The 21,539-nt window shown below is 37.3% G+C and overlaps 1 protein-coding gene across 4 annotated transcripts in view; it reads right to left on the reverse strand.

Annotated features, from left to right (window-relative positions):
- The window catches only part of Phf3 (PHD finger protein 3), a 74,719-nt gene that overhangs the window by 20,561 nt on the left and 32,619 nt on the right, over nucleotides 1-21,539 (reverse strand). For all 4 annotated transcript variants that reach the window (XM_005359885.2, XM_013351066.2, XM_013351067.2 and 1 more), the window contains 3 exons: nucleotides 16,379-18,101; nucleotides 10,428-10,737; nucleotides 7,427-7,610 (listed from right to left, as the gene is read on the reverse strand). In XM_005359885.2, the coding sequence (XP_005359942.1) occupies nucleotides 7,427-7,610; nucleotides 10,428-10,737; nucleotides 16,379-18,101 (2,217 nt within the window). The remainder of the gene's footprint in view (nucleotides 1-7,426; nucleotides 7,611-10,427; nucleotides 10,738-16,378; nucleotides 18,102-21,539) is intronic.

The following is a 21,539-nucleotide window of genomic DNA, read 5'->3' on the forward strand; positions in this document are numbered from 1 at the left end:
AACAACAACAAAAAGTACATCTTTAAGAATAAATTTGACGGGGGTAGGGTGAATGGGAAAATGAAGGATCAGGTTGGGTAGGGTGAGGGTGGGATGGAGGAGGAAAAAAATTAAAGAGACGTCTTGATTGATGGGGGGGAGGCAGTTTGGTTTAGCAAGAAACCTGGTGCCAGGGAAACTCCCAGGAATCTACAAATATGAATTCAGCTAAGACTCCTAGCAATAGTGGAGAGGGTGCCTGAACTCTCTTTCTCCTGTAATCACATTGGTGACTACCCTAATTGTCATCAGAGAGCCTTCATCCAGTATAGAAGCAGATGCAGAGATCCACAGCCAAGCACTGGGCTGAGCTCCACAAGTCTTGCTAAGGACAGGTGACCCTCATGAGCTAGGGGGATCTTTATAGACTCTGGACCAGTCCAACAGCTAGAGAGACTGCATGAGACCTAGGCCCTCTGCATGGGACTAACAGCTATATAGCTTGGTCTGTTTGTGGGGTTCCTAGCAGTGGGATCAGGACCTGCCCACTGTCCCCTGCACTTGAGTTGGCTTTTAGAAACCTATTCTCCATGCTGGTTGCCTCACCTCGCCTTGATACAGGAGGAGGAGCTTTGTCCTGCCTCAGCTTGATGTTCTATGCTTTGGCTTTGTGGCCACCCATGGGCGGTCTGTCCCTTTCTGAAAGGAGATGGAGGAGGAGTGGATGGCGGAAGGGAGTAGAGAGGGGAAAGGAACAAGGAGAGGAGGGAGGGGAAACTGCAATGGGGATGTAAAATAAATGAAAAACTTTAGTGAATTTTATAAAGAATAAAATTATATACATTAAAAACTGTACTTACTAATTACACCATGCAATGCATAAGTCACCTTAAATTTATCTCATCACTTATCACTTCCATGCATGGTGAACACACTTAAACTCCTTCTGAAACATAAATCATTACTATCTGCAACCACCTTGCTATATAATACTATACCAGAATCTCTTGCTTGTAACTTAGCCATTGCATAAATTTCCCTATCCAACTCTCTCCAACCTCTGGTGACTCCCAGCTGACAAAACTGCCCATCTACTCTCAGCTTCTATAAAATCAGTATTTCAGACTCTACATATAATAAAAAGTAGACTTGCCACATGCCGTTAATTCCAGCACTCGGGAGGCAGAGGCAGGTAGATCTCTATTGAGGACATCTTGGTCTATAGAGTGAGTTCCAGGACAATCAAGGATACCCAGAAATCCCGTGAGGAAAAACCAAAAGAAAAGAAAAAAGAGTAGACTTCAACTCTATGTATATAATGCATCAGCTGGCAGACACTTTGACAGTACCATTTTTCTTCAGTCCTTCCCATAATAGCCATTCCTAAAAGAGATAAACTGATATCCTACTATAGTTCTGATTTGTACTTCCTAGATGATTAATGATATTTTTCACATATCTACTATTCTGAAAACCATTTAATTCTATCATTTTTATTATCTTCATAACCCCATTTCCAATAAAAATCAAATTAAATAGTAGATCACCACTGCTCCTTGTATGCTTAGCACTTACTCTCCTGCTGGACAATACCCTCATCTACTGATCCTATCTTCCCAGGAACTCTGATACCCCATTTGAGACATTTCATTCTTTCCCTTCTCTTAACAAAACACTCCCTTATCTTCCAGTTTTATTTGCTTATTTCACATTTTATTGAGAAACAGAATCTCAGCTAATACTTTTTTTTATCATGGAGTCACTCTACTTACATCAGTTTGTTTTCTCTTACTGCACCCAATATTCTCTACTACTGATTGAACATCCCTAAACTGAAATCTTTTTGAAAACAGGATACTCAAAAAAGCTTCAGATTTGAGGCCAGAGGAGTAAGACAAAAGAACTAAATAAAAGACATCTAAACAGGAAAAGGGGAGGTCAAATTATTTTTTTTAAGATTTATTCATTTATTATGTATACAGTGTTCTGTCTGCATGTATACCTGCAGGCCAGAAGAGGGTACCATATCTCATTACAGATGGTTTTGAGCCACCATGTGGTTGCTGGGAATTGAACTCATGACCTCTGGAAGAGCAGTCAGTACTCTCAACCGCTGAGCCATCTCTCCAGCCCCAAATTATTTCTCTTGCAGGAGACATAATGTCATATATATGAAAACAAATACTCCATAAACACAAACAACAACAACTCAGTAATTTTAAGAATATATATCAATAACAAAATTACTGAGAAATAGAAAATTAACTTCACTGCTAACAGCCGTAACAAAATAAAATACCTGGGAATAAATTTACCTAAGTCAAATTTTAAAACCATGATAAAAGAAATTAAAATACAGAGAAAGTTATTCCTTGTTACAAGCTGAAAAATACCATTAAAATGTTCATTCTAGGGTTGGAGAGATGGCTTAGTGGGTAAGAGCACTTATTGCTCTTCCAGAGGTCCTGAGTTCACAACCACATGGTGGCTCACAACCACCTGTAATGAAATCTGGTGCCCTCTTCTGGCACACAGGGACACATGCAGGCAGAACACTGCATACATAATAAATCTTTTTTAAAAAGTTCATGTAGACTTCTTCAGTGGGTATACCCATCATGGTCTTGACCTCTTTGCTCATATTCTCACTCCTCCCACTCTTCAACTGGACTTTGGGAGCTCAGCCCAGTGCTCGGCTGCAGGTCTCTGCCTAGTTTCTATCAGTTACTGGATGAAGGTTCTATGGTGGTATTTAAGATATTCATCAATCTGACTACAAGGCAAGGCCAGTTCAGGCATGCTCTCCTCTATTGCTTAGAGTCTTAGCTGGGGTCATCCTTGTGGATTCCCGGGAATTTTTCCTAGAGCCATGTTTCTTGCTAACCCCATAATGGCTCCCTCAATCAAGATATTTCTCTCCTTGCTCTCATCTCTGTCTTTCCTCCATCTCAACTATGCGGTTCCCCAAGTTCTCCTCGCCCTCCTTCTCCTTCCTCTTCCCCTTCTACTCTCCCTTCTCCCTACCCCTACGTTCTCAATTTTGTCAGGTGATCTTGTCTATTTTGACTTTCCAGGAGGATCTATATGTTTTTCTTAGGGTTCACCTTGTTACTTAGCTTCTCTAGGCTCAATATCCTTTGTTTATAGCTAGTATCCACTTATGAGTGAGCTAATGGGAGCTCACCAACACCAGCCGGACTGGGAAGATATAAGCATAGGACCAAACTAGTCCCTCTGAATGTGGTTGACAGTTGCATGGCTGGGGCAGACTGAGGGGTCATGGGTAGTGGCACCAGGATTTATCCTTACTGCTTGTACTGGCTTTTTGGGAACCTATTCTCTTTGGATGGATACCTTGCTCAGCATAGATATAGTAGGGAGGGCCTCGGATCTTCCCTAAAGCAACGTGCCCTATCCTCTCTGAGGGTAAGTGGAAGGAATTGGAGGAGGGGAGGGGGTGGGAACTTATAATGAAAAAAGATAGTTTCTTTTTTTTAGAAAAGAAAAGTTTAATCTATCCAAAGCAATCTATGGTCAATGTAATTCCTATAAAAACCAGCAAAGACATTCTTTCTCACCACAAAAATATGAAAGACACTTCTAAAATTTTTAGTGAATGACAAAAGATTTTACACAGTCCTGAGCTGAAAAGCTGAAATCACTACAATATTTATGAGTCTAAACAGCACACTATTGGCATTTTTAAAAAATGCACAGAGCAATAGAACAAAACAGAACACAGAATAAGTCACCATATTTGCAAACAAACAACTAATTTTCAACAAGGCATCAAGAACTTAGATTAGAAAACAAAAAGTATGCCAGTATCTCAAGTACAATTCCTTAACCTGACAGCCACCTCTACCTACCACTACATTCCTGCTCCTACGAGTTACAGTAATGAATCCCTCTGGTTTCTCCATCATATACTGACATAATTATGCTACAATTGTTTCTATCTGACTGCTCTCTAAAAGCATTTTCGTTAAGTGACCTACTTTGCTAAGAGGTTTGTTTAATATTGTATTTCAACTGCTGAGATACCCAAGCAGCACCTGACAGTTTATCATTTCCCTTCTGGCTTTGCAGCACCATAGTACACTTCTCCCCATCTCAAAGGCCTCCACCTCTCAAATTACCCTTGCTGGATCTTTTCATATTCCCGGGTTGTTTAAAAAAAAAAAAAAAGCTGGTTATTTTACCGGCTCTGCTTCTACCTTGCTGTGGAATATTCCTTTACACTGTGTGACTATATGTTGCTGTGAGTGGTTTAATAAACAAGCTGACTGGCCAATAGCTGAACAGAATGAGGTTAGGTAGGAGTCAGACTAGGAGAATGTTGGAAGAAGGGCAGAGTCTGAAGTCTCCCATCAGAAGCAGAGGGTGCAGGAGATGAATGTGCCATGCTAATAGATACCACCACATGGCAGGATGTAATACTAAATACGGGTTAACTTAAAATGTTAAGAGCTAGTTAGTAATAAGCTTGAGCTACTGGCTGAGCATTTATAATTAATATAAGCCTCAGTATGTTTATTTGAGAGCAACTGCAGGACAAAAAAACTCTGCCTACAAATGGTGTCCAAATATTCGGGAAGAATTTCCACATAAAACCTGAAAAGCATTTTTTAAAAAGTCCTAAACGCAGAGAAACAGAGACAAATGCAGCTTCTAGTCTCACAGTCTCATGCTAGCCGCAGTGCAAATCATCTCCCAACAGTTGTTGCGAGATGGAGCCAGCTGCCAACTGCCATGAGCTAAGCAGCATACTGGTTCCCAAAGTCTCACAAAAGGACCACCAGGGGCTTCTCCCAGCAGCTGCCTAAAAAGTTGCCAGTGTAAGGTCCTCCAGAATGCTGCAGGTTTGGAGCTTTGCTCATGCAGACAGAAAGGGATTACAGATACACAGTAAAGGCAGATTCAGATGGAAAAAGCCTCTAAATGGGTTATAGTGTGTTTTAAAATGTACAAAGGCTTGAGAGAGAAGAGAAAAAGTATATAACACATTAAATTAAAAACTGCAGTTTTAAAATAATGAAGTCTTTAAAAAGGAAGTAATATTTTAAAAAGCCATGTAAAGCAAGAACACAGAGTCTGGATACTGTATGTTACTGTATTGTCTTTGAATTTTCTGACTGCTGAGGAAGAAGCAATGGTTGGTAAGGGACACTGGGTTAAAGCTGATAGATTAAACCAACCTATATATTTTCAAAATATCTTGACTTCAAATGTTAAGTAAAAAGGTATGTTTCTTTTTTTTTTTTTTTTTTTTTTTGGTTTTTCGAGACAGGGTTTCTCTGTGGTTTTGGAGCCTGTCCTGGAACTAGCTCTTGTAGACCAGGCTGGTCTCGAACTCACAGAGATCCACCTGCCTCTGCCTCCCGAGTGCTGGGATTAAAGGCGTGCGTCACCACCACCCGGCTAAAAGGTATGTTTCTTTGGAAGAGAGGTTATGCTTTTATTTCCATAGAAATTGAGAAGCTCTGGATTCATTCTTGGCTAAAGACAATCTGGTTTGATGGAGAAAGAACCCCTGAAAATCCAGGCTACAAACATAAAGAAATAAACCTAAAAGAACTACAAGATATATTACATATTTTACTGCTCAAACACATAACAAAAAATTCATCTTTGGCTGACTTATGTACAATGCACAGTATATACTTGTCTTGTGAGGATCTGACTTTGCAAACTCCATTTTAAAGAAGAGGCTTCATCTTAAGCCATGTAACGAGCTGGGGATGAGCAGATCTCAGCTCCAGAAATGTGCTGTGACAGCAGAAATCTGAACAGATACCCTAAAAAATGGTCAATTAAGAAGATAGGGAGCAGGATCATAAAATTTAATGAGGGCTAGATGTTCCTAGGAGGCATCCTATCCTTGAAGATACCTTGTCAGTAATTTATGGCTCTTTGTTAGGTTTTTGCCCAAAAACTGGCAAATGGTATCAGATGTCCTTCTTACCTAATCCCAAGACAACAGGATGTGAACTCCGTGATTACGGGGTTTCCCCTTTAAAAGTTCTATGCTCCCAGGGCTCCCTGCCACACTTTCTCCTCCCATCCCATGCTGGGGTGCTGGAAAGGTGTTGGTCCAAACTTAAGCTTGAATATTATTAAAAAACCCTCATGTAATTTGCATCAGAAATCCGGCTCCATGAATTTATTGGGGACAAGAAACCTGAGCATAACAGTATTAATGCAGATGTATATGTAATAAGTCTGAGTTACTGGTCAAGCATTTATAATTAATGTAAGTCTCAGCATGTTTACTTGAGAGCGGCTGTGGGACGGGAAAACCCTGACTATACAGCTGTTTTTAAAATCTTTGATTTTAAATAATAGCTATGGATGGATGTGTTCCCAATTCATACAATAGCTCTGGATATCTAATAAATGTTCAAAGTTATAATGATTAAAGCAGTAACTTTTAAATATTCCTTCAAGTCCTTTTCTTTCTCATCTCATTAAATGAAACTAAAATTCTATCCAATCATCCCCACTTCCTTCATCTGCCTGTAACTAATCCCCTGTCAAGTTCTGTTGTTAACTTACTGTAAAAGTCATCTCACCTTGAACATTTTCACTATGTCTGCTGTACCTGTGCAACAAGCCACTCTCATTTCTTTTACAGGATGCTGCTATGAGTGTACTCCTCCCTTCCTACCGGCCTACAGACCCAAACTATTAAGGTCATCTATTACTCCCAAGCATAAAATCCAAAAGTTTCACACATATTGAAAATAAACTGAACCATCTTCCATCATTTCCTTGAACTTGCCTTCTAGTACTAGCCTATTCCTAAGTCTACATATACTGCTCCTGACCTTGGATCTCTCTTTCAGTGTCTTATACTCTCCAAATTTCACAACTTATCTCCCTCCTAAATCAGTCCCCCCGGCTCTCTCCCCACAACTGGGACTCTACCATCTCATTTCCACGCTTTTTCTTAACGCTTCTGATACCGTTTTCTTACTTGTCAGTTTATTGTCTGTCTCCTTCCACTAATACTTAAAAGGCCAGGAAGATGGGGCTAAGGTCTTTTAGCTTCACTAGTATCCCCTAAATTTGGGGCAATGTTTTTCATTACAAATATAGTCAATTTATTTTTTATTTTATTTTCGAGACAGGGTTTCTCTGTGTAGCCCTGGCTCTCCTGCAAGTCACTGTAGACCAGGCTGGCTTGGAAGTCAAGAGATCCACCTGCCTCTCGAGTGCTGGGATGAAAGGCATGTGCCATCACCGCCTGGCAAAAATATTTTACTTTATTATCTATTTTTTAAGTACATAGGTATGAGAGTGTTAAATCCCCTAGAACTAAAGTTATAGATAGTTGTGAGCTGTCATTAACTGTCATTAAAATGTTCATTGAAAAAAAAAATGTCCATGATACACTAACCTATGAAATAAACTAAATATATGGTACATAATTCTTAGTAGTCATTACCTGATTTTGATGCTTTTTCTACTGTGCAAGTAACAGTTGTAGATTCTTTGTGTATTTTTTCACTTTTTTCATCTGATGATCTCCGAGGTAAAACTGGTTGTCCCAACTTCCGAAGAGGAGCTAGCTGCCATTTTTTAATTTCATTATCTCTACTGTCAGATGAAGATTTTCCCTCACCAGCCTCCTGGAAAATGGGATTTATTTCATTAAAATGAAAACTACCACATAAGAGAAACCTCAATAATATATAAGTGAAAGAAACTAAAACTAACACACAAGCTGTAGAGAGGAAACAATTTTCAGTCATCAAACATCTAAACTGTCTTAAGACACACAAAAATAAACCGAAAAACCAAAAAAACAAAAAGTCATTCTTTCATTCAAAATCTATTTGTTAAGCACCTACTTTGCACAAAACACCTAACATCCTATAAAGGAGGACAAAACAGATCAGGTGGTAAGGTCCTCAGTTGGCTGTAACTGTGGTGAATGCAGACACTGAGCATCTGCATTTGTCAGTACTTCTGAAGAATCAGTTCACACTATGTCAATAAGCTATTTTTACTCCCTGGGTACCATCAGTGTCCTTGCTACTTGGTTCCTAAATTGAAACCTACAAATAATTACTAGTGAAAAAAGGCTTCTCAGATAAATTAATTACACTACACTAATCTTGAAAAACAGGGAGAATAACCATGTACAGATAAATAAAATACGAAATGTGGAAACATGATGTTTTCTTTAATGTAGGAATTCTCAAAATTTTTACTTATGCTTTGCCGTGTATGCAAGTGCACCACATGCATGCACCATGCCTGTGGAGGCTTAAAGAGATGTCAGAGCCCACAGCTCTGGAGCTGCAGACACTGTGCCACCATGTGGACACTAGGGATTATACCTGGCTCCTCTAACAAGACAGGCAGTGCTCTTAATTGCTGAGCCATCTGCCTAGCCCCAGGAACATGTTTTACTGTCACAGGTCTGGTAATAACATTCCTAGCACACAACAAAAATACAACAAATAGTTCAACATAGAAATCTGGTGATGTGAAAAGCAGACACTGTAAATTACCAGACTGATCCGAAGATTCAAGAGTTCACCATCAGCCAGGTGTGGCAGAACATGTCTTTAATAACAGTACATGGGAACAGAGACAGGCAGATCTGTGAGTTTGAGGCCAGCCTGACTTACAAGTTCTAGGACAGCCAAGACTACATAGAGATTAAAAAAAATTAAAATAAGACAAAAAGGGTGGACAAAGAATAGAGTTCACCATCAAAAAGAAAACCGAGCAAAGACGGGCAGAATGCAACACACATCTATAAATTCAGACCAACTTCTAGAATTTCTGAAAACATTAACGATGTTAATGTTCTATAACGTCTTTTCAAGTAAGAAAGACAAAAAGACAATATAGTAAGATACATTTCCAGATAGACAAGAAACTGTACACAAAAACCAACAGTTGTTAAATAACAATAACATGGGGGCTGGAGAGATGGCTCAGTGGTTAAGAGCACCGCCTGCTCTTCCAAAGGTCCTGAGTTCAATTCCCAGCAACCACATGGTGGCTCACAACCATCTGTAATGAGATCTGGTGCCCTCTTCTGGCCTGCAGGCAGAGTAGTGAGAATACTGTATACATAATAAATAAATAAATCTTTATAAAAAAAAAAACAATAACATATAGAAGTTTTCAGAGAACATACTACAAAACACTAATATAGCACTCAGCCATATTGTCAATTAACTTTATGTTAACCAAGAAAATCTAACTCTCCAAACATCCTGTCAGACAGAAATGCTAAATGTCAAAAAGATTTGACAAAATGGAAATCAACCAAGATTAGACCAAAAAAAAAAAGGAGCGTGTGACAGAGCTGAGTCAGTTAACTATGGAGGAGGCCATCACGAGACACCCAGGCTCTGGTGAAATATCTTCCCTGCACAGCAGAAAGCCTGGCTGTGCTCGGAAACTGCAGAGTTCGATGCCAGCTCAACTGCAGACCTTTCTAACAGAGCTGTGCTCCCTCACTTTTGAAAACAGAAGCTGCAGCTTCTCCCCAAGCAATGTGTGGCTTACTAACAGATCTGAATGGCTACACCAAAGGCTTCCAGTGCTTCCTTCAGCTTCTAAAATTAAGTGTTTTCTTTGTCTTTTAGATGACACTTGCTTATTCATATACACTTATTGCCACTATATTTTTTTTCCTCATCAGGATTCTACTATAAATCAGGAATAAGAAAAATCACTGGTAATGAAAGAAAAACTGGATAGAACAATACACCCTTTATATTTTTCTTCTTTTAAATATATATTTTAGAATTTGTTTAAAAAATACTTTTAGAAGCGGTTTAAAATGTCAGATCAGGGCCGGGTGATGGTGGTGCATGCCTTTAATTTCAGCACCCAGAAGGCAGAGACATGTGGCTATGTGTGAGTTCAAGACCGGCCTGATCTACAGAGCTTGTTCCTGGACAGCCAGAGCTGTTACACAGAGAACCCCCCTCCCCGCCTCAAAATAAATACATAAGTACATAAATAGATACATAATTAAATAAAGGATAAAAAAGATCAGGGAAAATAAACCTTTAGAAGTCTACAGCTTAACAGCAGAAGTGGGAGGAGTGACTTCCAAGCAAATGAGATCAAAGATTATATTTTTTTTAATTCTTAAAGAAAATACAAAATGGTTTACCTAAAAAAAAAAAAATCAGTATTTAGATTGAAAAGTTGTTTCAAAAACTCTGTAAACATAATTTGTACTTAGTCATACAGGTACATAAACACTGTAAAACAAAAATCAAATATAAAACTACAGCTTAGCACAAAAAAGCTGAAAATGCCAAAGTCCCTAAAAAATTGCCCCCCCAAAAAAACTCAGTCTTATGAAAAAATAAGGATGTACATTATAATAATAGCAAAAGAGAAGTTTTTGAAACTCGTTTAGGTCCATATAAAGCTTCTGAAACAATAAATGTACTTTTTGGAAAGCTTACCCGTTTTAAAATTTTGACCTTGTGCTTTACATTATCATTCATGTATTTGCTTTTATCATTGGCTACCATGTGCTTCGATGACCCGAGCTTTTCACACTCCATGGTTTTCTCTTCACTGTGGGCTTCAAATGTAGTTTGGTCTTCCAAAATACTTGTGTCTAGTATGTCAGTCTTTTTGTCTTCTTCAGCACAACATCTTACACAAACATATTCTTTGTCTTCCTCTCCCATTTGTTGTGCTTGGGAAAGACTTAACCCGACACAGTCACCATGAAACCAGTCATCACATCTCCCACAGCCAACCATAAACCTGAGGGGAGCAGAAAAGTAATTTATTAAAAACAATATTCAAGTGAAAACAGTATTTAGCTACTGCTCCTACTTTCCATGTATGCAATAGTTCAACATGAAGCAAGTTCTGAAGGAATATCCCATGAAAATATAAACTGTTAAATCAGGAGAGTTTCCTCTCTAGAACGGATAGAAGATACTAAGGGATGATAGAAATGAGGACACAAGTCAGTTTTGGGTGAAAACCAATCTCCCGTAGTACAAAAACACCATAAAACCAAGCAAAAACAGAAACAGTGAGCAGGGCAAGGTGTGAGATCTTATCCTCAATCCACCCTAGAGCTGATATCATACAGAAAACTGGGGGATTTGACTAAAAAAAAAAAAAAATGTTTAAAAAGTAAAAAACCATAGAAGAAAGTCTCTTTCATTCTTACTAGCCAGTATGTAACCTGAATCATTCTTCATTCTGGTCCAAAGTGTCAAACTGATTCAGCTGAAGAAATCTGTTTACTTTTGGGAATGAATCTTAGTCAATGCCCATGTGTTTGAGGTTATTACCTCATTTCCCAAAAACAATACTCTTATCTTAAAATAGATGCATTCACATTTAGGTTTTATTTCAAATGTGGAAATTTTTTTTCCTTTATTGCATTCTACTTTGACTACTCATGAGTCAGTAGTCAAGTCCAGTGTGAAGTTTTAATTTAAAAAAATTGTCATTCACCTAAAGATGTGATATTTAATTTTTTAAATTTATTTTTTGGTTTTTTGAGACAGGGTTTCTCTGTGCAGCTTTGGAGCCTGTCTTGACATTCGCTCTGTAGACCAGGCTGGCCTCAAACTCACAGAGATCCACCTGCCTCTGCCTCCGAGTTCTGGGATTAAAGGTGTGTGCCACCACCACTGCCCGGTCATTCACCTAAAGAATATTTGCAACTACTTAGGAACAAAGTGGCAAATCAGACAAGACCACATAAGCAGCAATATTATCAGCACACTTGGATATTCAGATTTCATCCCCTTTTCCTCTTTCACTTTGGCAATTCACGGTATCTGAAACTTAGAGATAGCCTTTTATCATGTTGGCACTTTGTGGCACCACCAAACACATCCTACTCCTTTTTTAAAGTATGTGTGGTCTAACAGATGGAATGTTAATGGATGAAATGCTGAAAATTAGCCTAGGTGAAATGCCCCAACTCTAAAAACACCCAAGTTCCTATTTTCATGTTGGAAATAACAAAATTCGGACATTTAGGAGGTGTTTTAAAAGTGGTACCAAATCCATCCATTCGTCTACAGTAGCTTTTCATTCTTTTTATCCTGTGTGTGTTTCTGTCTGCCCAACTACTGCTGCTGAGTCTTAAGGAAATTAGTACAACTGGACACTTATCCTCAATGGTTATATCTGCTGCCAGTGCTGTCAGCCTTCACTTTCCCTATGATGCTCTTGGTTTGAAAAATAAGGATAAAAATGTTCTGGCTTTGTGGGAGCCTAGCCAGTTTGGATGCTCACCTTCCTAGACCTAGATGGAGGAAGGAGGACCTTGGACTTTCCACAGGGCAGGGAACCCTGACTGCTCTTCGGACTGGAGGGGGGGGGGAGAGGAGGGGGAGGGAAATGGGAGGCTAAGAGGAGGAGGAAATTTTTTTCAATAAAAAATAAATAAAAAATTAAAAAAAAAGAAAAACTAAAAAATACCTTTCTTCACAAGATGAGAGAGCATTTAAACAAGGTAACATTTGTAAGTTTCTGTTTGAGATTTTTGATGATTTTGTGATGTTTCAAATGATGTAGCTCTTCCACAGGGTAGGGATTTTGAAGAATTCTTTAATTTTTAATACCTTAATGTTCTTTCCTTACTCCAAACGAAGTACACACATTGCTATTTCCTGAAACCAACTGTCTAATATAAACAGCTTTGAGATTCTGAAAGAAAACTGGTGGTCACTTCTCTTCTATAACCACAGCTGCATTGACTTCAAGGCAAGTCTGCAATGGTTTCATCTTAAATGTCAGATTACACAACACTGTAAAGTGACACATAACCAGGCCATCTCACTGACCTACGATCATAAAATTTATCAAATTATTTCATCATAACTGATTTCAAGTTTACTTTGGAAATGCCTACACTCAAATGTTGACATATTTTGAAAGAAATCTCATGTCATCTAAAGATGTGATCTTAGGTTTGCTTTTAAAAACAATGCATTAAAATAAAAAAAATTCTACAAAAACAAACAAAAAAATGGTAAAAAACTCCCAGCCACCATCTGGGGTTGTGGAGGGTGGGAGAAATCTAATATAGTCAATTACAACTGTTAAAACCAATTTCTAAAGTCAAAACTTCTAAATACCATGAACTTAAAAAAAAAAAACTTTCTGTAAAGACAGGACATAAACAGGAAATGGGAGAGAAGAGGGTTAGAGATGGATAGACCTTTCCTTCTTTCTGGCTATCATGCTGCTTTAAAGACACAAGGACAAGGGGGCAGAGTTAGGAAGCAGAGCCCAGAATCTGTAGCAGTGGGGCAATAAACAACTATTATTCCATTTCTTGTCCTATCCTTGAATTTCTGAATAACAAGAGAAGTTTCTTTACGGAAAATAGTAAGTTTCTGTGTAAAAATAAATTCCATGTAGAGCTTCTAAATCAGTTAACTCAGGTAAATCAGTATGAATTAGTAAGTGGAAAAAATGCAGCAATACTGATTGTCTTTTCTTACTATATGTTCACATACAGACAGAAGACAAAAATTAGTTACTGAAAAATAATAGAAAGCAACTATTTCTAATTTTAATTCTTTTTGGTATGAGTCAGAAAAAAAAAATTCTCGGAAAACTTCAGTTGTTAAAGTAAACTATAGAATTAATTCCAAGAACATCTGCAGTCACAACAACAAATAAAAAGTGGTGGGGTCACAAATTAACACTGAAGGTGTTACAGGTTCTACTAGTTCTACTAGGTCTATAGTTCTATAGGTAATAGAAGTGACAGCCCAGAACGTATTGTCACTACGTATAAACTCACTCTTCTAAACTGAAGATTCTATTTCACATAAACATTAAATCTCCTTAATAGTAAACCTAGTCCGCGAAGAAAAATAGTCTACAAAACTTAAAATAAGAAAACCAAAATTACTTATTCTAATGAATTATGTCCTCAGAACTAAGTGTTCTTTTCTAAATATAACACTATGAATTAATGTTGTTAAGTAGACTTTTTGCTCCTTGTTTTTGAAATTTTGTCCAATATACAATTAGGGTCAAGAAAATGCATTACAAATTAAAGTTACAAAACATCTTCCTAACAAAGAAGGAAAGAGAAACCCAAGGTAGATAATAGGAAGAGACTCAGAAAACTTCCATTCAAAATGCCTTCTAATTAAAAGGTTCTAAATTCATATTTAAGTAAAAATAAACAAAGGTCTTATTTTAAAAGTAAAATGAATAATTTTGATACATTTCTGCATCAGGAAAATAAATTTAAGAAAAAATGCACTATATTAAAAGAACTACTGTCTCTAGGACATAAGAAAGTAAGGACATTATGCCATGAAGAATTCTTCATACAAACCATAATATTTAACTGGACATATGTATAAGAAGCTAACCCAAGTTGCAATTTGTGTAAAATACTGATTAACTCTACTGTCACAAGTGTGACTAATATATAAAATCAGACACTCTACATACTTTCCTAGTAAATCTATAGTTTTACACGTACATTAAATGTGGAAAGTAACAAACTGAAAAGCATGTTTTATGTATTCAATGAATGAAAGGACAATGTAACAGTACAGTGGTGAAGCTAAATATATAAGAAAAAAAACAACCAATTACTTAGGTTTCTTTATTCACAGACTGAAAAAAATTACTGAAGGTGTCTGAAGAACTAATTTAGAAATTGTTTCCAATGTAAATCATCAAGATCAATTACAGAGGGTCAACATCCCAGTCCCCACAGCTAACATTCTAAGCTGTATTCCAGACTAAAGCAAATAAAGTCCATATTTTATAAGGCAGGTTCAAAAATTACGCTAAAAAAAAAGTATAAGCAGAATATGTAACCTTACCTTCACAAAATTAACTGCTGATGCTATGAAGTAACAGCCACCACTAAACTAAAGAGCTTCGGTAGATTCCTGAAGACTAGGCCATTAGACAAAATTTATCTATTAAAAAGCAACTGTAGCATACTGCACTCGGGTTCTAACTCTTATGCCAAAGTTGTTGCTAAGTTTTCTAACCCATGACATCAGTGCCATGAATTTTGGAAGATACTAAGAGACAAAGGGCTGGCTTTTATTAAAAGGACAAGAAAAAGCACAATTTAATCCTTAAGTCTCTGAGATCTGAAGAGTAAGTTTCCTTTAGAAGATGTAAATGTATCATGAACATAAAAGCCATAAGAAGTATGTAACTGGGATAAAGGTAGCATTATATTCAAACATTAGAAAAAAAAGAAAATACTTTTACTTTTAAAAAAGTACTTCCTGACATTAAAATAGGATACGAACAATTTTAGTACATAAAAGCTGAGTCAAGAGGACCACCCCAAGATCAAGGACAGCACATGTTACATACTGAGCTTCAAAATAGGCTCTGCTACAGGCTCTGTCTCAAAACAAAAAAAAAAAAAATTAAAGCAACTCTCTGGTATAAAATCTGGTTTGACAACCCTAAAACTTCCCATTTCCTCTCCAATTGAAATTATGTACACAACATCATTTACTGACTGCCTCTCTCTAAACTCAGTGTCTTTCTTATGTGAGCTGACAAGAGTAGAAAGGTAACTGTCATTTTACTTGTCCACGTTTTATTTTCTCTTTAATGTATAATTGTTGACAGAAGACCCAACAGCAACGTGAACACTTGCTCAGCACCATCTAGAGTAGCAACTATAGTAGAAACTTCATTCCTTCTTTGTACTTTCTCAAAGAAAGTAAATAAAGAAACACTGAGGATGGGGCATTGTCATTCGCTACTAGAAATGGAGTCCAAAACAACCCTATAATTGTAGTGGTAAAGTCAACTCTAAAATTTTCAAAGATTACAACTCACAAATTCTTTAAACTACTAAAACTTTCCAAAAACATTTTCAGTCTATTCCATAACAGATACAAAATTCATCTAGGTGATCTAACGGTTGCTTTTTTGCTACTGACTTTAGTTCCCAGCTCAAATCTGTTGGTTTGAAATGGTAGTGGTTGGGTTTAAAGTGCATCATTTAAAAAAACAACAGCTTCAAAGAAAACTAGCAATTCCATTATGACCTTCACACTTTATTACTAGTTCTTCTGCAGTCAAATAATGTGACAGATAACCTCCAGTCCTGAGGCAGTATGACAATTCTGATTTTGAATTTTATCAGATGCAATGACATTAAATCATAACTGGTTACAATGATAAAACATGTACATGCACATCAGCTATTGGTCAGACTAAGCTTTTAAAAAATATCCTATGATGATCTGATTGTAAATTCAGTGGCTCCAGGTTCCTATCATTTATCCAGGATTGGTATGGGGCTTTTAGAAGTCTTGTATATCAAATTTCTTTTCATATTAGAAAGTTCTCACACCGATCTCAATCCTCATCCTACAAGCTTCTCAGTGTACACACCCATACACATATACACACGCACACACACCTGTTGCCATGTGGTTTTTTACAAAACCCACATTGCTTGCTGGGAGTCCACATATATTTGTTTTCAACTGAGGAGGTTTGATCTGACCCTTCTTTTTTTACAGTAGCTATGTTGTCTGGAATGAACAAAGGAGGCTCATCCAGAGAAAAACTTCGACTGCTTCTCCTTTGGCGAGGCTGTAGGTTTCTCTCTGGTTTTTTAAGTTTCAGTTTATCCTCCTCCTTAAGATGCTCACTGCCTGGATGCTCATGCTCATCCTTCACATGGCTAGTGACTTTCACTGGTGCCTGCGGTTGAGGCCTATGGCTCTGTTTCTGGCTGGAATGCAGCAAGTGTCCAGTTTGTGCAGGGTGATGAGGCTCCTTAGAGCAGCCAGAGTGACCATGAAGCTTATCACTAAGAGAATGAGTTAAAGGTTTGGAAACTTGCATTACATTTTGATCCTGTGAGGTTTTTTTCAATACAGAATGAGACTGGCTTTTCATAGATTTCACCCCAGAATTACAACTCAGACTCTTCGACTCCTTATCAAGTTGTCCTTTCCTCACTTTGGCCGGCCTCTGAAAATCATGCTGGGGCTCTGGTTCGTCAGCATTTCGCTTCGCACTCTTGACATTAGATTTAGTTTTGCTATGAACTACTTCATGCTTCACTGCAGCAGTTTTTCTTGGAGTCTCTGTGGTCATACTTTGTTTAGAATGAGTTGTAGATTTTAAGTGCTTAGATTTTACATTTTTGGGTTCTAAACCGCTTATATCATCCTGAAGATCTGTTGTTTCATGAGAATCTATTTTAATACTTTGAGTAATATTCAACTGCTTTGAATTTTGGTCAGGAACATCACAAACAGTGTTTTCCAAAGTACTAGTTTCTGGTTCAAATGCACAAGTATCAACCTCCTCCAAATTTGATTTATTAAACTCTGTACTCTGCAATTGAACATCACTAGATCCCATGTCCTCACAATATCCCGATGTTTCCATTTGACTTCTTGGAAGACAGTCTTCAGCTTTATCAACAATACCTACGGTATTCTTCAATTCCAAATTACATTCAGCCAGTTCATTCTTTTCTGTCTTATTTTTATCTGTACAGACAGAGTCACTAGACACATCAGAAGATACAGGTTCCTCCGTCATCTGGTCATCTTCACAGGGTAGCTTTATCTCCTCTAATTCTTGTTCAAGTTTTCCCATTGTGCCCCTATCTTCAATAGTGTCATCCATTTCACCTGAAACAAGATCATTCTGTTCATCTTCCTTATCTGAAAACTTAAACAATGGGCTACGATCACTCTTAGGTTTACATTCTATCAGAACTTCATTTTTCTTTTCTTCTATACTATCACAAGTCTCTGAAAGAAGTGGACAATTTAACTCATGAGATGGCACATTTACTTCCCCCTGGTTATCACATGTACGCTTGGGATTCAATTCAGCTTCATCCTTCATTTCAACACAAGGCGACACTGAAGAATCAACAGAAGATGCTGAGACTTCTGGCACCACATTGACTGGCTCAGCATGCCGGCTACTCCTTCTACTCTCCTTGGGGTATTCAGATTTCAGAGATGTGTGAAGTTCTTCTTTACTGTGACTTCTCTCTGACGGTCTCACCCCTACTTTAGGGGTAGATACAGTCTTCCCAGGTGGCTTTTTTGTGCTTAGAGGCGCTGCATTTGAACGCTTGGCAATAGTGCTTTGTCGCAAACTTCTTACTTGTTCTATCATAAGAGAAAAAAATAAAATAAAAATAAAATAAAAACTTAGCTATTTGCTGTGTGTTTTTATTTCAGTAGAGATTAGAATATAGTTTCTTCATTCTGAGCTATGAAACTTACCTTATCAAAATAGCAAAAATTTACTGATAGCTACTCATGATGATCACATATACATTAATATATATAATTTAATGTTAACTACATTCATCAGAATCTCTTGAATTCTGGCAGAAGAAATAGAAATGCAAACTTCAGACTCATCTAATTTGAAATTATCTCTTCTATACAAAGTAAAAGATGGAAATCAAAGTAACCAAAATGAGAATCTATTACCTCTAGTAACTGCTTAAAGAAAGATTACCTCATATTCCTAAATAGCAAATATTTCTAATTATATAAAACCAAGTTATGTCCAATTGCCATTATAAGTCCAAATGCCAATAAAGCCTTAAATGCAAATGGAACCATGTATCCTAAACAATATCTGTTGTTTCAAGAAATAACTGCTAAAGACTTCCAATTTCCATTTTAATATATTTTCCTTTTACTTTAAAGTTATTTTTTAAGTGAGACTAGTCTCCTATAGCCTAAGGCTAGCCTTAAACTCTAAGATGATCCTTGAAGTTGATCCTCTTGCCTTCACTTTTACAAGCTGAGACTTAATAGGCTGTTAGCACAACTAAAACCCAGGTTTCTGCATGCTAGGTAGGTAAGCACTCTAAAACAGAGTTACCTATAAACATCTCCAGTCCCTACACTATTCCTAAAGAAGAAATTAAAGTTTATACCAGTGTACCATATACAGACTGCTGCTAAAAGAATCAGTAACTTAATCTGAGAAAGATGTATAATAAGAAAAATATTTTTTAAAAAAGTAAAGAAACTTCCTTAACAGTGCTCCTAGTGGAATCTATTAAATTTGATTTTCCCCCTTTCCCCTGAGTCTGATACAAATCTTCTAGAGAAAGGAAAAACACACAGTAAAAAAGAACTGGGGGAAAAAAAAAAAAAAAAAACCAAAAAACAAAACTTTAAAAATTCACTAAACAGAAAAGCAATTTGTAAATTAAAATTCAAAATAGAAGCATGAAACTATACTTATCTTGTTCCTCTAAATCAAATTCACATGAACACATCAATTTCTTTTAAAGTTCCCCATTCAAAATAAAATCCCATGCTACTGCTTTGAATTTTTCCCCCAACTTGTCACTTATCGTCGGAGGATGAAACTACTAAAGAATGTCCTTCCACCCGCAGCAATCCCAGGTGATACTTCAGGCCCTGGTGTAACACAGCAGCAGTCTCACTCTTCAGTGTCCCGTTGAAAAATAAACTATACACAGTCATCCAGTCTTTGCGACCCTTTCTATTCCCTCCAGGCCTCACATTATCTGGACATTTGGGACACACTCTACAACTTAAAAATTATGGGCTGTGGAGATAGCTCAGTCAAAAAAGTACTTGTTATGCATGCACAAGGACTTGAGTTTAGATTCTCAACCTCTTTTATATAAGATGAGCAAGGAAGTCTGTAATTCCAGTGCTGGAGGTAAGACAGGCTGTTGAGACTAGACCCCTGGAACTCACTGACCAACCAACCTAGTTCAATCAAGGAGTTTCAAGTTCACTGAGAGATTCTGACTCAAAACAGAAGGTAGAAGACGATGGAGAAAGACAACTGGCCTTCATATTCACACAACTGGTGAATACATACACCCACAAATATGCACATACAACACAAAAAGATAAAATCAGAATTAAAACACTAATTAATGTATTATGAACTGTTCATTATATGCTCAGTTATTTTTAAAATAACTCCCCAAATTTTATTTCTGTATCAGAAGACATTTAAGTTCTGAACTCTATACATCCATGAAATGGAACCATTGAAAAACAGTAAATTAAAAAAAAAAAAAAAAAAAAAACCTTTGGCTTTGAAGTGGTTACAAAAAAAAAAGAAGAGCAGCAGTTGACTCAGAAGGTATCCAAATGAAATATTATTTTCTAATAGCAAACTTATCTATTAAGTGAAGGATAAAGCTACTTTTGCTTCTCTTAACTGCCTTTTTTGCCTTTCTATTATTATATTATACACACACAAACACACATGTATCTCAAAGAAATTATAACAACAACCTTTATTCCCTTAGCTACAATAAAGAATCTTTTTGAAAAGATATGAATCCACAGAAAATGAAGAACAACAGGAAACAATGACAAATCTTATAATTCAAACAAGAGACAATTAAGACGTAATATCCCTTAACCTGGGCTCATAGGAACTCAAAGACTTAACCAACAAACAAGGAGCCTGCATGGGACTGACGTAGGCCCTTTACATATATGCAACAATTGTGCAGCTTGGTCTTCTTATGGAACTCCTAACAATGGGAGCTGGGCTATCCCTAATGCTTTGGCTAGCTTTGGGGAACCTACTCCTCATACTGGGTTGCCTTGCCCAGCCTCAGTACAAGGGAAGTGTATATAGTCTTACCACAACTTGATAGACCATGCTTTGTTGATACCCATGGGAGGCCTGCCTCTTCCTGAATAGAAGAGTGGATGGGGGGGGGGTAGCAGAGGGGAGGTAAAGAGAGGGAAGGGAAGGAGAGGAAAGAAGGGAAACTGTGGCCAGACTATAAAATAAATAAATAGAAGAAGAAGAAGAAGAAGAAGAAGAAGAAGAAGAAGAAGAAGAAGAAGAAGAAGAAGAAAAGTAGTATCCTTGAAACCAACACTAATAAACTGGTAAGTTTAGCAAATTCACCAACATCGTGCCCAAAACTGATGGCTTATCCCCTAGAGTAAGAAAGGGTTTTTCTAGACTAGTAATGTCACAGTTAAGGAGTATAAATACGAGACACTGAGGATAGTTGTGAGACAAAGAGAATTTACATATACTGAAAGTTTTGAGATATTCCCATCAGCTGTCCTCACAGGGTACCAAAATATGCCAATATACTAGAGAAATAACCTGAATTCTGTTGAGACATTTCTCAAAGAACAAGTAACACTCAGTTCATAAATTCAGCCCACACACTTACAAGCTCCCAGTGTTTGTTCACTGAAGCAGGAGAAGAGTCAAGAGTCAAACATCTTTAGAAATATGGGATTGTACAAGTATTGCTCCTCTGTTCTAGCATTCCCAATCTCCTTCCACACCTCTTTGAAACACTGATTTCTGACTTAGTGACCCTTACCACTTTCCCTCACTGTGTCGCTGTGATAGCAGGCACTTGCTCTACTTCTGAAACAAGCATAGCGACAAAATGACTTCGGTCCTCTCAGCTTGCAGTCCTACTTACTAACCCAAGAAAATTCCACTTAATGCTGTGAATCTTTCTGGCAGAAGCCAGTGACGAATCCTGTGATGTACAAAATCTCTGTATATTTGAAGTTTGCTTAGCTCTTTGACTTCTTGCAATTCCTAAATAAAAC

The sequence above is a fragment of the Microtus ochrogaster genome, linkage group LG2 (genome assembly GCF_000317375.1).
Source record: "Microtus ochrogaster isolate Prairie Vole_2 linkage group LG2, MicOch1.0, whole genome shotgun sequence".
Lineage (NCBI taxonomy): Eukaryota > Metazoa > Chordata > Mammalia > Rodentia > Cricetidae > Microtus > Microtus ochrogaster.